The 15,025-nt window shown below is 37.4% G+C and overlaps 1 protein-coding gene across 1 annotated transcript in view; it reads left to right on the plus strand.

The window, feature by feature from the left end:
• mybpc3 (myosin binding protein C3) overlaps nt 1-13,962 on the plus strand; it is a 53,359-nt gene extending 39,397 nt beyond the window's left edge. The window contains exons 26-31 of the mRNA XM_052142092.1: nt 565-760; nt 1,395-1,534; nt 4,409-4,568; nt 5,115-5,251; nt 6,511-6,697; nt 13,609-13,962. Of these exons, the coding sequence (XP_051998052.1) occupies nt 565-760; nt 1,395-1,534; nt 4,409-4,568; nt 5,115-5,251; nt 6,511-6,697; nt 13,609-13,640 (852 nt within the window). The 3' untranslated portion in view covers nt 13,641-13,962. The remainder of the gene's footprint in view (nt 1-564; nt 761-1,394; nt 1,535-4,408; nt 4,569-5,114; nt 5,252-6,510; nt 6,698-13,608) is intronic.
• Nucleotides 13,963-15,025: the final 1,063 nt, after the last annotated feature.

Below are 15,025 nucleotides of genomic sequence, written 5' to 3' on the forward strand. Positions count from 1 at the left end.
ACAACTCACCACGCGCCCCACTGAGAGCGAGAACATCATTAGAGCGACCACAAGGAGGTAACCCCATGTGACTCTACCCTCCCTATCAACCGGGCCAATTTGGTTGCTTAGGAGACATATAAACATGGTATGGAATTTGAGCAACTCATAAACTCATAAAGATTTTCCCGATGATTATCGATATACAGTATACAGTTAGATAATCTAAATTCTGATATAAATAGGGCTACCAGTCGCACAATATTCTGTCTTTTCAAACATACATTATTTCTCAACACAACTTTGGTAAAGCATGAGCGGCAGGGTAGATTAAAGGGGATCGCAGACCGGATGAATTGGAATTAGAAAGCACAAAATTATGCTTCTAATTTAAATTTAGCTAATTTTCATATATCAATGCCTCAAAATTATATTGATAAGGTATATTGATCAATAATAGATATATTGTTATTTTATCGCATGCCTAATTTCAACCTTTAGTTTGTTGTTTATTTCTTGTGAGTAATATAAATTCAGAGACCAATGAGAAATTTTAACTCATTCGTCACCCACCTCCTGTTTAAGGGTAAACCACGTCCTAAAGTAAACTGGACAAAAAACAATGAGCCTCTGGACCCGAAGCAGGTCAACATAAGGAACAGTGACAACGATACCATCCTCTTCATCAGGAGATCAGAGAGGAAAGATTCTGGGAAGTATGATCTTCAAGTGCAGATTGAGAATATGGAGGACAAGGCCAGTGTGAACATACAGATTGTGGGTGAGTTACTACACACTGTTTGGATGCTATAATCGAAACATGCTTCTATTTTGCATGTTTATGTCAAATGTAATAATCAACATTACAATTTGATTGAACAATTAATTCCCAAATTTCTTGGTTTTGGTTTGTCTGCATTTTGTTTTAATGAAAGCATTGCATGGCCACCACAACTGATAATCCATGTTTTCCAGCTTGATTGAGTGCTTAAGTGGACTCAAGGAAATCTTTTGTACAGTTACCAATGTCACAATTTTGCTTTTCATTGGTTAGTGACCTATAAATATTTATTTTTTGTTTTGTGTCCTAACCTTTCTTTATTTTAAATTAATCAAAATCCTAAAACTTTTTTTTTTTTTAAATCCTAGATTTTCAATATGGTCTCAGACTATTGGTCCCCACTGTACCTTTGTATAAGAGTAGCATCAAATAAATTAATATGGAAAAATGTATGCATTAAATCAACTGCTCTAGTAATTGAACTATGCATTCATTAATAGATAGATGAGTGGTGACTGTTTACAGGTTACAGTAACCAACTGGGTTATTGTAAATCACTTAAGAGCTCTTTGTACATAGTGTCCTTAATGAAAAGTAGACATAAAAAAATATATATATTCTCTTCTCCTGTCAGACCTGCCAGGTCCACCCCAGAGTTTAAAGGTGGTGGATGTTTGGGGCTGCAATGTTGCCCTGGAGTGGAACCCCCCCAAGGATAATGGCAACTGTGACATCACAGGCTACATTGTTCAAAAGGCTGACAAGAAAACCATGGTAAGCCCAAACATTCAAATTAGGTTTTTGCTGAAATGGACAAAATTTTATAAAAAGTCATACCAAGTTTTGACATGACTAGAAAGATTAAAGTCAATGCCTTATGCATTAATATTGTTCAATGGCCAACTTTGTTTTGGGAAGCTTATGACCAATGACACACCTTTTCTCTTTAAAGCAGAGTCAAGTGTTTGAGCATGCAAAATCATTTCAGACCCTACAATGAAGGATCTATGCTATAGGCTTACAGTGACAAATAACAAATAATGTTACATTCAGAATGTTATAAAGCCTTCCTCCACTGATGGCCTGTTAGTGACTATTTAAAGCATCTAAGCTTGTGATCACTGTAAATGAGTGATGTATGTGCACTATTCATCAGTGGCACAGATTTGCATGGACTGTAGATGAGTTTTAAGCCTCCCTTGTAACATGTAGTTGGCCAGTGGTACTGGACTGTGGTCAAGAGGAACAGCATCCAGAACATCCAGTACCCAAAGCTCCAAAATGACCCTGGCTGCACACCTGTGCCCCCTTTCAGCGCAGGCATGCTGTAATCTTAGCTTGCGGCCTTGCCCTGATTTAAGTGCTGTCATTATAGTGCTCTCTTTACTTCTTTGTGTTATTGAGCTACTAGGTTAGCAGCTAAATAAAAAGCACCCGGTTTGGGTTTCACCTCGCATTGTTACTAGAGCCAGTCTATTCCTCTTGCTATGTCCAGAACAGCAGGCAGGAAGACACTGTATTATCAAGTTTCACAGGACAATCTCAATCAGTAACCGGAGGTGCCCTGCTGCTAAATATAAAGCACTTTAGGCTGCAGGCCTAAATGGGGCACAGTCATGGGCAGGTGACTTACCATTGTCTACTGTACGTCAACTGCTTGCACTGTAATAGTAATGACAGTTCAACTCAATAAATGTCAAAATGATCATATGTTTCTTTTGCCTATTGTCCATATAAATGGACGGAATAATACAGTACAGGATATTTATTGACAATGTGACAATTTTTAAAATATGTTAGTACATTACTGTATAAATTAGATTAGCAGGGATAAGTGTGATATTACATCGTTTCATACTGTATGCTGGTCATATCAGGAGGACAAATCGATTAAAGGGGTCATGATATTAGGAATCAAATTTTCCTTTATCTTTTGACATATAAGAGGTCATTGTACTATAAAAACAGTTTCAGAACTCAAAACTTCCTTCTCACTGCAAAAAGAGGATACGTTAAACCAAGCTGTCAAAACTACTAATTCTTTACTTCCTCCTCTTTGTGACACAACAACACATCACCACCTACTTTACTTTTAATCACTTATGTAGCCCACCCATAGCATTGAGCAGTGAGATGACAAGGAGAGAGCAGGTCAATCAAGAGCAAAGAGCCAATCATAGCAGTGGGTGTTTACTCTCAAGTCCTAAAGGAGAAGCAGCACCAAAACTGAGCATTTCTCACAGAGGGTCAGAATGAGGGTGGAAAATTATAATTTTTTACAAATATAGGACTGTTTTTTGTGCAAAAGACTTTTCTAATACAGTATTATAATTGAACCTTTAAGGAACATGTTAAAATAATATATAAAGAAGGCATGTAATCATCCCTTTAATGTAATGTGGTAATAATATTCAGGCTAGTTTTTTTTATATATATATTTTTTTTATTGTTAAACTGAAAAAATCTGTTAGAAAAAAATACATTTAGCGAGTTAGAAAAACAAAATGCACTTATATTAAAGATAAAAGATAAAGATAAAATGATATACACTGAGGTGCAGATTGACTGGACACTTTTCTATCCCATAATCACTACTAAACAGAGACTTCACGTTCAAAATGATGGATTTAAAAAAACAGCGGATAATCGCGAGTCGAGCGGCTCTTCTCAAGTGTAAATGATTTACACTCACCGGCCACTTTATAGGTACACCTGTACATCTACTTATTCATGGGATTATCTAATCAGCCAATCATCTGGCAGCATTGTAATGTATAAAGTCATGCCGATATGGGTCAGAAATTTCAATTAATGTGTTACTGTAGCCTTTCTGTCAGCTCAAACCAGTCTGGCCATTCTCCATTGACCTCTGTCATCAACAAGGCATTTTCATCCACAGAACTGCCGTTCACTGGTTGTTTTTTTATTTCCCCACCATTTTCTATACACTCTAGAGACTGTTGCGCATGAAAATCCCAGGAGATCAGCAGTTACAGAGAGACTCAAACCAGCCCGTCTGGCACCAATACTCATGCCACAGTCAAAATCACTGAGATCAAATATTTTCCCCATTCTGATGGTTGACATTAACTGAAGCTCCTGACCCATATCTGAATGATTTTATACATTACACTGCTGCCACACGATTGGTTGCATGAGATTGCATGAATAAGTAGATGTACAGGTGTACCTAATAAAGTGCCCGGTGAGTGTATAAACCAAGAAAGTTGCTCTTTGTGATTAAATGAGGCTTGTTTAACAAAACCAGAGTACATTATTTTCATGGTTGGTGTTATAAAGCTGTTCAGCTTGTAGTCCAAAAACCTGCAAGACAATTCGCCATGGGTTTCCTTAGGATTCTCCTATGGGTTTTTATAATGGGGGTTTTGAATTTATGACTTTAGGTCTGTGGTAAACATTACTTGATGATACGTGGACATTTTGTTCTACATTATAAATTACACACATTCATACCTCAGATGTTACAGTCTTGACAGTTTCTATGGTCACTTCCATTCTGCTGCACAGAACCGGTGCAGCTTATAATCAGAATAAAAATAGTCTTGCAATGTACAGTATATAATACTTTGTATTATACAATGTATAATACTCAATGTATATTTGTGTTTTATTTTTGGTTCTTTGAAGGAATGGTACACAGTGTATGATCAGTATCGCCGCACTAACTGTGTGGTGTCAGACCTGATCATGGGGAATGAATATGTGTTCCGTGTGTACGCCATAAACATGGTGGGTCTGAGTCCAGAGCCTTGCCTTTCTAAAGACAGTGCCTACATCCAGAAAACAGGTGAATGTCTCTCCCAGATTCTTCTCAGTTTTGTCCATGCCTACTCACTAGTCTGTAGTGTAGATATCAGAAGGTTTCTGCTAGAATTTGATGGTTAGATGAAGAAACTGTTAGATTCATTTAGAAGACCAAGTTCCTCAGTCTGTAAAATGTTAATTATGTAATGCAGTATAATGCAGTCATTTTATTTAATTAAACAACAAATTTGTCAAATGCATTATTAGTACTGTGAGGCAGGATTACGTCTGGTCAAATACAAAATGCATGCATACATGCATATAATGTGAAGTGTACAGAAATGCTTATTTGATTAAAATAAACATTTGTGTATTTAACCATGTATATGTATTCTTTGTATAAATGGTTCCTCCTACTTAAACATCTGAGACTTTTTTCTTGCCACTGTTGCCTTTGGAAAAGTATATATTGTGAAAAGCACTCTGTAGATAAATTGAAAACATTGTCTTGCAGTTAATGTCAGTTTCAAGACATTTATATCACTATTTAGGGCCCATTCTTGTGTCATGTGTGACATTTATGTTTCAGGCATTGTGTACAAATCTCCCACCTACAAAGAGCATGATTTCTCTGAGGCCCCCAAATTCACACATCCTCTCATGAGCCGCTCAGTTATAGCTGGATACAACGTTACACTCAGCTGCTCTGTTAGAGGCATCCCTAAGGTGAGCACTGGTGACCCCATTAAAGGTCATACTGAATATTATAAATACAGAATAATATCACCCTGCTTTTGAAATGTTTTTGATAGCTTTATTCTGTTTTAAACACAAGTTGTGTTTATGATCACCAAGTTTCTTAGCCCAGATATCAACAGGACTGAAGAAATAAAAGCATAAAAAGGATTGCTATCGTAGCCATCACCTGAATATATCGCCTGAGTAAAAGCATTTGAAGGGATATTTCTTCCAAAAATTTCTGACATCATTCATTGACCCTCATGTTAATTCCAAGCCTATACAATTTTCACAGCCTCAATCATTATTGACTATCATTGCTTTTTTCCTTATAATGAAAGTGAATAGTGACTGAGGCTCTCATTCTGCCTAACATCTCATTTTGTGTTCGAAGGAAGAAAGATAGTCATATGGGTTTGGAACAACATGAGGGTGAGTAAAAGATACTATTTAATGTTGGGGGTAAACTAACCCTTTAAACATAATCTGTTTTCTAACTCCTTAAAGAATAGTTCACCCAAAAATGAAAATTCTCTCATCCTTTACTCACCCTCATGCCATCCTAGATGTTAATGACTTTCAGTCTTCTCCAGAACACAAACAAAGATTTTTAGAAGAATATCTCAGCTCTGTGGGTCCATACAGTGCAAGTGAATGGTGAGTGACAAAAAATTTTCTCCAAATAGTACATAAAGGCAGCTTAAACTTAATCCATAAAACTCCAGTGATTTAATCCATGTCTTCTGAAGCAATCTAACTGATTTTGGGTGAGAACAGTCCAAAATATAGCTTATTTCTCACTGTAAATCTTGACATAATCAGTTGGCAGTTGATTTCAAGCTTGAATACACTTCCTAGTGCCATCTAGCGTTCTGCGCATGCGTCAAACAATAGGTTTGCTTGAAATCAAGATCATGCCTAGAGATTGCAGTGGCAAGATGTGAAGTGAAAAAAGGAGTTATATTTTGGTTGGTTCTCACCCAAAATCAATTAAATAACTTCGGAAGACATTAATTGCTTTTGTGCTGCCTTTATATGCTTTTTGGACATTTTTGGTCACCATTCACTTGCTTTGTATGGACATACAGAGCTGAAATATTCTTCTAAAGATCTTTGTGTTCTGCAGAAGAAAGAAAGTCATTCACATTAGGGATGGCATGAGGGTGAGTAAATGATGGAAGCATTTTCATTTTTTATCTATTCCTTTATTTAGATTTTAATTGAATATATTCCATTGTCTTCTGCAGCCTAAAATCATATGGTACAAAAACAAGATGGACATTACAAATGAGGCCAAGTTCCGTATGTTCAGCAATCAGGGTGTGCTGACTCTGGAGATCCGTAAACCTTGTCCATTTGATGGAGGTGTGTACATGTGTAAGGCAGTCAATGCCAGCGGAGAGGACATGGTAGAATGCAAACTGGAAGTCCGTTGTAAGTACCCAACTCTAACTCACCTCTATCTCAGAAACGATTTGCTGGTAAAATTATGACATGGATGTGAGTTGGTGTTAGATATACTGAAGACAAATATTAGTTTAACTAGTTATACATACATTTATAGAGGAGTTCTAAAGAGACTTATTTGAAAACTTTTAAAACTGTTATTGTAAAATGGTTTGTTTTCATTTGCACTGGAATAGTCATGGTATTTATTCCTGGCAAACCCCCCAAAAAATCCTCAGCTTTGTATATTTTAGCACGTTCCTCTATAGAAAATGCAAACAGTCTAATATGAGGTGTTGTTCTATCTGAATCCAGCTCACTGTTACTGTAGGTATGATGGTCGAATGTGCATCGAACATAAGAACAAAAGAGAATACACTTACGTAATGACCAAGTAAGGGATAATCCATGGCTAGGTGTGTGTTAAATGATTTTCCATGCACAACATGGAGGCGAAGAACCTCCGCGAAGTGCATTTAAAATCGTTTAACGCACACCTAGCTGTGGATTATACCGCTTATACTATGGCCACATGTCAGAATTGATTAGCTACAGCTCTAATATATTTCTTGCAGCGCAAATTTAGACTGGAGGAATAAATAAATTACGGTTAATTGTATCTAAGGGCTGTAAAATCTGCAGCTCCGCCTGTTCTAAATCAGAGATTTTAAATGCACAATCCAGACATAATAATATCCACAGAATGTAGAGGGGATGGCACTATAGAGAAAATGTATTATTACATTTTTATCCATTGTCATTTTCACATTAATGTGGATAATCCGATGTTACAAACATGGCAGTGACAGCAAAAGTAGCACTTACTGTATAATAAGTGGAAAACCATTCAAAACACTCTAGAACCTGCAGATTTTGACCTCAGAGACATTGGTATGGTGTCCATCAAGCTGCACGATTGACTGAATGAATGAAATCGAAATTTGTCCCTGCAAAGTAGCGCTTCACCACAAGAACGCGTTCACTTGCATTTTGTAAAAAACTGCACATATTCAGCGTTTGAGTCAGAGATGTATGAGCGTTGGGGGCTTTTAGTGGCTATAGGTGGCACTTCAACATATAACATACACACTACGTTACAGATTAAATCGTCTTGCATCGCCTTGCTGGATGCGAAAGATGCATTTAATAGGTCCTGATTTCAATCTCTCACCCTCCGTGCAAAACAAGCCGATTCCCATTATATTAGCTATGATGATGAAAGTGATTAAGAAATGTTTTCAATTGCTATTGCTCACTCTGCTTGCTATGTTTTAATGGTGATTTAAACTGACCGGAACTACCTGTGCATTCAACAGTTTGAACTGTACAGATTCTAGCCAATCAGAATCGAGTATTAGAACAGACATGGTATAAATTAAAGCTATATGTTCAGATATATAAAGCAAAATCCATAGCTTCTGTTTGTATCAACATTTTATTTTGTCAGTCTGTCATACCTTAGATTGAGAGTTCTTTTCTACTTCAACTTCTGATTGTCATGTACAAAACTTACACATTGATAAAAAAAATTCCAAAGAAACATGGATGATATGTCCTGGCATACGTCAACATTTTGCATTTTGGTAAATAACCTTTTGATTGGACCTTGAGGTGTGTCTAAATGTCCAAAATGGATCCCTTTTTAGTGATCCATGATTCCTGAGGTGTCATTTTTTAATAACGCCTCCTTGCTTCCTGTTTTCCATCACATTCCCCACTACCCTCACCCTACATCTGAAACTGCTCACTTGTTCCGTCATTCACTATCCTTATTATAATGGATGCCATATAGTTCACAATATGGAGAAGGAGTGAGTGAATTCAGATGCAACACAACATACTCTCTGAATACTGTATGCCAGAGAGACTCCATAGCGGCTGTGTGTACAGCAGCTAGGCAGCTTTTCTGTGCTCATGGCCATTGGAAGTTCTACTTATGAGGCACAAAGCATTTTCATTCATCCCTAAAACAGCAATAAAGTCATCAGTAGCATTTATTTAACAGACTGTCATAATGATATGGCACTTTTCCACTGCACGTTACGATTCAACTCGCCTCAACTCTACTCGCTTTACGTTTCTGAGCTTGCATTTCCACTGCAGTTTAGTGCCATCTCAACATGGGTGGGATTATAGGCTGATTGTCATAGTTGCGCCGCCTCTACTGCCGTGACTTCATCTTAAAAACGACACAAACATTACTGACAAAAACAATAACACAACACGCTAGCTGTTAGCTACTAGCTCATTGTGCTGCATAAAGCAGTTGTTGCATTGTGATTTTACACAAGTGTAACAATTAAATTGGCCTGGTTGTTTTAGAAGCAAGCTTCCAGTAGCTGGTCAACTAAATAAATTTAAGCTTTCAAGCAGAGTATAGAATTAACGTAACAAAATGTACCATCCTCCATCGTGGCTGAGTCCAGGGCACTCTCCCTCCCATTGCTCGCCGGTTTAGGTAGCGTCCGTTTGGTCGAACCACTTCCATTTTTCCCTGATGGTTCTGTTGTCACTTTTACATTTTTTTTTTTAACTTTTCCTTACACTGTTGGTAGGTCAGTTGGTAGTCGTGCTCAGACACTTCCTGAGAGACATTTTAGTTTCACTCATTGCCATAGGCGGAAATAGCGGGGGGGACAACCCCATCTGAGGGTTGTCCCCCCCCTAAAATATCATTAAAATATGTGTATTGTAAATACTATAATGATATATTCTTAAAAAAATTGTTTAAGAAATAAAATAATACAAATGCAAACGGGGCAACAACAAAAAACCCCTTGGTGTCCCCTTCAAAAATTGCTCTTGAGAATTGTTATGTTTATTGTCCCCCCCAACATTTTGATGACATTTTCCCCCTGCTCATTGCTAACGAGTGGAACGTCTGCACCTCATTTATTGACCACGGCAGGGTTTTGCGCACAGCCATTTCTTTTTTCACAATTCGAAAGTTGCGTGAACAAATTATACTGTTATCGCTGTTGCTAACTTTAAAACTACCGGGTTGATGTCACGTGTTGGACATTCAGTGACGCTGGTAGTGAAGATTCTCTCTGACCAATCAGTGATCTGCATGATTTTGACGTCACATTTAGTATCGGCTCGGCTCGCTTGCAGCAGAGTTGTACCGAAAGTGGAAAAGCCCCTATAGTCAGATTAACCATCAAAGAGAGAGAGAGAGAGAGAGCGAGAGAGAGAGAGCAATGTAAGGCAGATTAAAGTCGTGTGAGGGTTTGTTTACATTTGAATTAACGAGCATGCTGTGTTTGAACATTTCGTCAATGAAAGTCTATGGGATTTTTCAAATATTTTATGGTCCGCTGTGCAAAAAATATTAATCCGATCAGTTTGAAAAGAAATAGCACACTATTCCAGAACAGTGGGAAGGTTTGTACCAAGTTTGGTGGATGTAACTTGTAAGCTCTAGGAATGGAGATAGTGTAAGAACGTTTTGTTTCCATTTAGGGATTTTGAAAAAACACTAAACAAAGTTTATAGAATAGAGCGCAACAGTCTGGTTCCAGAAGTGAAAATCCCATAAAGTTTTCCATAGACTAATTGATTTTCATTGATAACTCTTAAACCTTTAAAGACAGACCTACCTTGAGCTCCGAGGTTGTTCATCGATGGTATATGCATCCGCTGAAGCCATCTGTTTGCGTTTTTCAACCTAACTGTTAAAAATCGTGTTTGATGGCGGAATTCATGGTAAACAACTACGGTACATCTAGCAGAGAAAGATTCACCATTCAGAGAACCATGGCAAACCAAGCCCATGAAATGTGCCTCAAATTGACTGCCAACTTTCGTGATGCACAGGGAATAATAGATATAAATACAGAGATGCCTTATTCTGCTAGTTTGGGTATGTCGAACACGGCGCCATCTTGGAACGGTCAGCAAGGAGAGCTGTTTGAATGCAAGTGAATGGAGATGCCTCAGACTGCTGCATAAACTGCTTTTGTGTGGAAACTGTTCAAGTAATGAATTGACTGACTGTGTGCTAATTTTCAGTATGTTTGAAATGAAATATTCATTTGTAGAGGACATTATTTGTAGTTTGCTATTGGAAAATAAACATGTTTTAGAAGTCTGGAAATTGCATCAAGTAAGATTTATTTTCAGTAACTTACTATCATAAAATTCTGAACAGTTCTATATATAAATACAACTTACTATGTGTAGTAATATGACCTTACTATGGATGTTATATTATATTTTGGATGTCAGATTAAAAAACTAATTCATGATTTGAATAAACAAACATATTATGGATGTTTTGATTTTCCTTTATGCCATTGCGTTTATGATCACTAGTACCACTGCTTATATATTTAAAGCTTCCAGCATCAGACAGTGCTCTGATTATCAACATTATTTATAAGAGTGTTTTACCAATATTCAGTTTAATTTAGAATTTTATATAATCTAAAATGTTGCCCAATGTTAATGGAAAATCAGATAATGTGAAAGTTGGCTGGAAAAGACAGTTTACTTTCATGTGTTGACAAACGTCTCCTGACCTCCCAATGTGGTGGAAGCTCCAATGTATCGTGGTCGCTTGGAACAGCTGCTAATAAGGTATAACGTATCGAGTCGTGACGTGTCTCTTCAATCTTAAACTACTTTTGTACATATCAGAATATCACAATAAACTGAAAATAATTGTTCTCTATACTTATAATCAACAACCTAATATCAGTAGTTTTATATTATTCCATAATGTTTTATTCAATTACCTCATTTGCAGTGCTTCATGGGATTCTACAACCCCAGTTCCAAAAAAGTTGGGACAGTATGAAAAATGCTAATAAAAGTAAAAAGTAATTTGTCAATTACATTCACCCTGTGCTATATTGAAAGCACTACAACTACACATTATATGATGTTTTATGATGATTCATTTATATGTAACAGTAATTTCAAATCAGTTGATTGCAACATGCTCCAAAGAAATTGAGATGGGCAATTTAATACTAAAAACAGTTTAATGAGTAGAAATAACAAGATGATGTGAAACAGGTGAGGCAACAGTACAAATCCAGCACTTTGAGAACAATGTTCCCCAAAGACAAATTGGAAGGATTTGGGGCATTTCACCCTCTACAGTGCACAATATAATTAAAAGATTCAAGGAATCTGGTCAAATCTCAGTGCGTAAATGGCAAGACGAAAACCAGTTCTGAATGCACGTGATCTCTGATCCCTCAGACGTCACTGTCTTAAAAACGTAAATCGTCTGTAATGGATATCATGAACATGGGCTTGGGACACCACTCGCCACCGCATCCACAGATGCAAGTTAAGACTTTACTATGCAAAGCAGAAGCCCTACATCAACACTGTCTCAGTCTCATCTTAGATGGAAAGTAGAACAGTGGAAATGTGTTTTTTGATCCGAAGAGTCCACATTTCAAAATGTTTTTGAAAAACACAGCTGTCTTGTTATCCGGGCTAAAGAGGAAAAGGACCATCCAATCTGTTGGTGTCAGGTCCAAAAGCCAGTGTCTGCATGCGCCAGGGGTGTGTCAGTGACCAAGGCTTGGGTAACTCGCACATCTGTGAGAACACCATGAATGCAGACAGATATTTACAAATTGTGGAGCAATATATACTGCTAGACAGTCTTTTCCAGAGACGTCCCTGCATTTTCCAGCAGGACATCTTCAGACAACATACTTCCTGGATTACAAGTGCCTGGCTGTGTGAGAAGAGAGTGTGGGTGCTAGATTAGCCTGCCTGCAGTTCTGACCTGTCTCCAATTGAAAATGTGGCGCATTATGAATGTGGCACACCATCCGGCAAAAAAGACCCCCTACAATCATCATATAATGTGTAATTGTAGTGCTTTCATATAGCAAAGGGTGAATATAATTGACATATCACTAATGTTTGTTTTTATTAGCATTTTCCATACTGTCACAACTTTTTCGGAATTGGGGTTGTAGTTTGTGCCCTCATGAAAGGCGGTAAGTACACAGCCTTGTGCCTTTTGTCTTTTTTTACGATTTTCAAATATGTTTTTACCTTTAAACAAAGTTTGTAATGTTGTGATTTACCTCTGAACTGGTTGGTTTAGATCATGGCTTACAACTCTTTTATGAAGCATTTTTTTTTAAAGTTTATATGAAAAATAAATGGGAAAAATATTCCAGAATCCAGACGGCTGAACAAGTGGGCCAACATAGTGAGTGCTTTATGGGTGCTTTATGGAAGTAAAACAGTCCTCTACACAGCAAATGTAATTGTTCACTAAGAATTTGGACACCACCACAAAATGACTGACATCCAATATAGTGCACTGTACATGGAATAGAGAGCGATTTCAGACACAGCATACTGTAGTGTTTATGCTAACACCTGTACTTTTTCGTATGAAACATTTTCTTTTTTCATTTGGTATTTTCTTTTGCTACATTTATGCTTCTCATCTGCACAAGAACAGCATTTTCCTGCACCAAAAAGCAAGCATTTCGAAAATGCTCTCCATAAGTGCATGTAAAAAAAATAAATAAAAGAAAAAGCCATTAGAAAACTTGGAAATGGAAACGGACTATTGCACATGAGCGTATACAGTTAGACTTAAATCGAAACTATTTCACCAGATTCACTAATCCATGATTGTTGTTTTTTCCTGGACTAATAAAAAAATTATAAATGAACACAACTTCAACATGACACATTAAACATTCCTCATAAGATCTGAATTTACTCAACAAAAATGGTTGAATCCAATGGTTTGGTATGCATTCAAGTTTGTTGTAGATCACTCACATTTTGAAGCAAGTAATACATTACTTTGAACCTTACTGGCAATTTTGGAGTGGTTCATGCTACATTGTTATCCTTTATCCTATAAATCGAGGATGCCATCTAATAATGTTCCTTTCACTTGTTTACAGCTCAAGTCACAAAAGACGACGGCAAGAAATGAAAGAGAAAGAGACGTAATGGGCTTGTCTCAGGGTTTGGAAAATTGTGACTCTTTGTCCTCTTTCTGTCTTCTGTCCTAAAAATTGACCCCCATGACATGTCGGTGATCTAATAACAGAGCAAGGAATATTTTATTGTTTTCCTAATTAGCTTGTGCTCAACGATTCTCACTCACACACAATGCCCATGTGCTTCGGTGTGATTTTGTGACTTTATTGCTTGTATTCATTTTATTTCATGTCATTTCATTGTGACTCAGTATTTTTCCTTCCACACTGCAATGTTATATAATATACAATATAAAGGATTTTGTTGACATTTAATGATATTGACTGTTTTTCTGCACTCTAATATGATTCAAGAAAAAAACATTCTCAGTTTTCTTACACTTCAGTGAGATACAAGTAGAGTAAAACAATTGCCCAAATCTTATGTTACATTACAACCAGAATTTCTGGGGATTTGTTTTAACTAACACAGGCCAAGGACACCATTAATTACTGAGATGCCATACTCGCATTGATAGAGGCAGACAGGTGTTCCCTCTTAAGTCTCCTTATATCATGTGACACACGCTACTGTCTAGGCCAGCGATGACACGGCCAGCAGATGCATTCTTCAGGGACTCACATGGTTCACACTTCACAGTATGCCCCAGAATCAACAAGATAATGTAATGTAGCAAAGCCCATACAAAGCCAATCGGGAAGCTTCAACTCATTGGTATTATCCACAAGAGCTGATAGCATGGCTGACCTGCATGGCTTTGGCTGCTCTGGGATGTTTTCCAGTAGCACTATAGTGGCAGTGATTTGGGAGGATAACATGTTTGATATGAGGCCCAGGAGTGCCATGATGCCAAAGGTGTCACAATGACAGTCGACCGTGGATGGCCTGTTCTATATTGAAATGAAGCAGCTGTCTGTATCATTGTGCTCTGTCCTTGTGCACACAGGTGCCTTTGCACTGGATCACATTTGCTTACAGTTCCACACATAAAGTAGTTTTTGTTCTGGCATGTGCAAACCAAAAACAATATCATTTGGACTATTTAAAAGGTCACAGAGCCAACAGCTTGCATTATTCACGTTATATTTTTAATTCAGCAAAACCTGGAGTATTATTCACGGGAGCCAGAAAACAGATATCTCTGACTGACTTGCACTAGAAAGACATGACTGGAAAGCAGTTTGAGGAAATGTAGAGGTGTGCTTCAGTGACAGATTAATTCATTAATACAGTCAGCAGGCCTATTTTTCATCATTAACACAGTGCAAACTCTCTGCACCTTGTCAGCAGAGGGATTGTTTTATATTACGTGTTATTAATAGGCTCGGTAAGACTTTCAGTGTCAATGACGTTATGGTCTTCTTCTTAAAGATGGAA

The sequence above is a fragment of the Xyrauchen texanus genome, chromosome 2 (genome assembly GCF_025860055.1).
Source record: "Xyrauchen texanus isolate HMW12.3.18 chromosome 2, RBS_HiC_50CHRs, whole genome shotgun sequence".
Classification (NCBI taxonomy): domain Eukaryota; kingdom Metazoa; phylum Chordata; class Actinopteri; order Cypriniformes; family Catostomidae; genus Xyrauchen; species Xyrauchen texanus.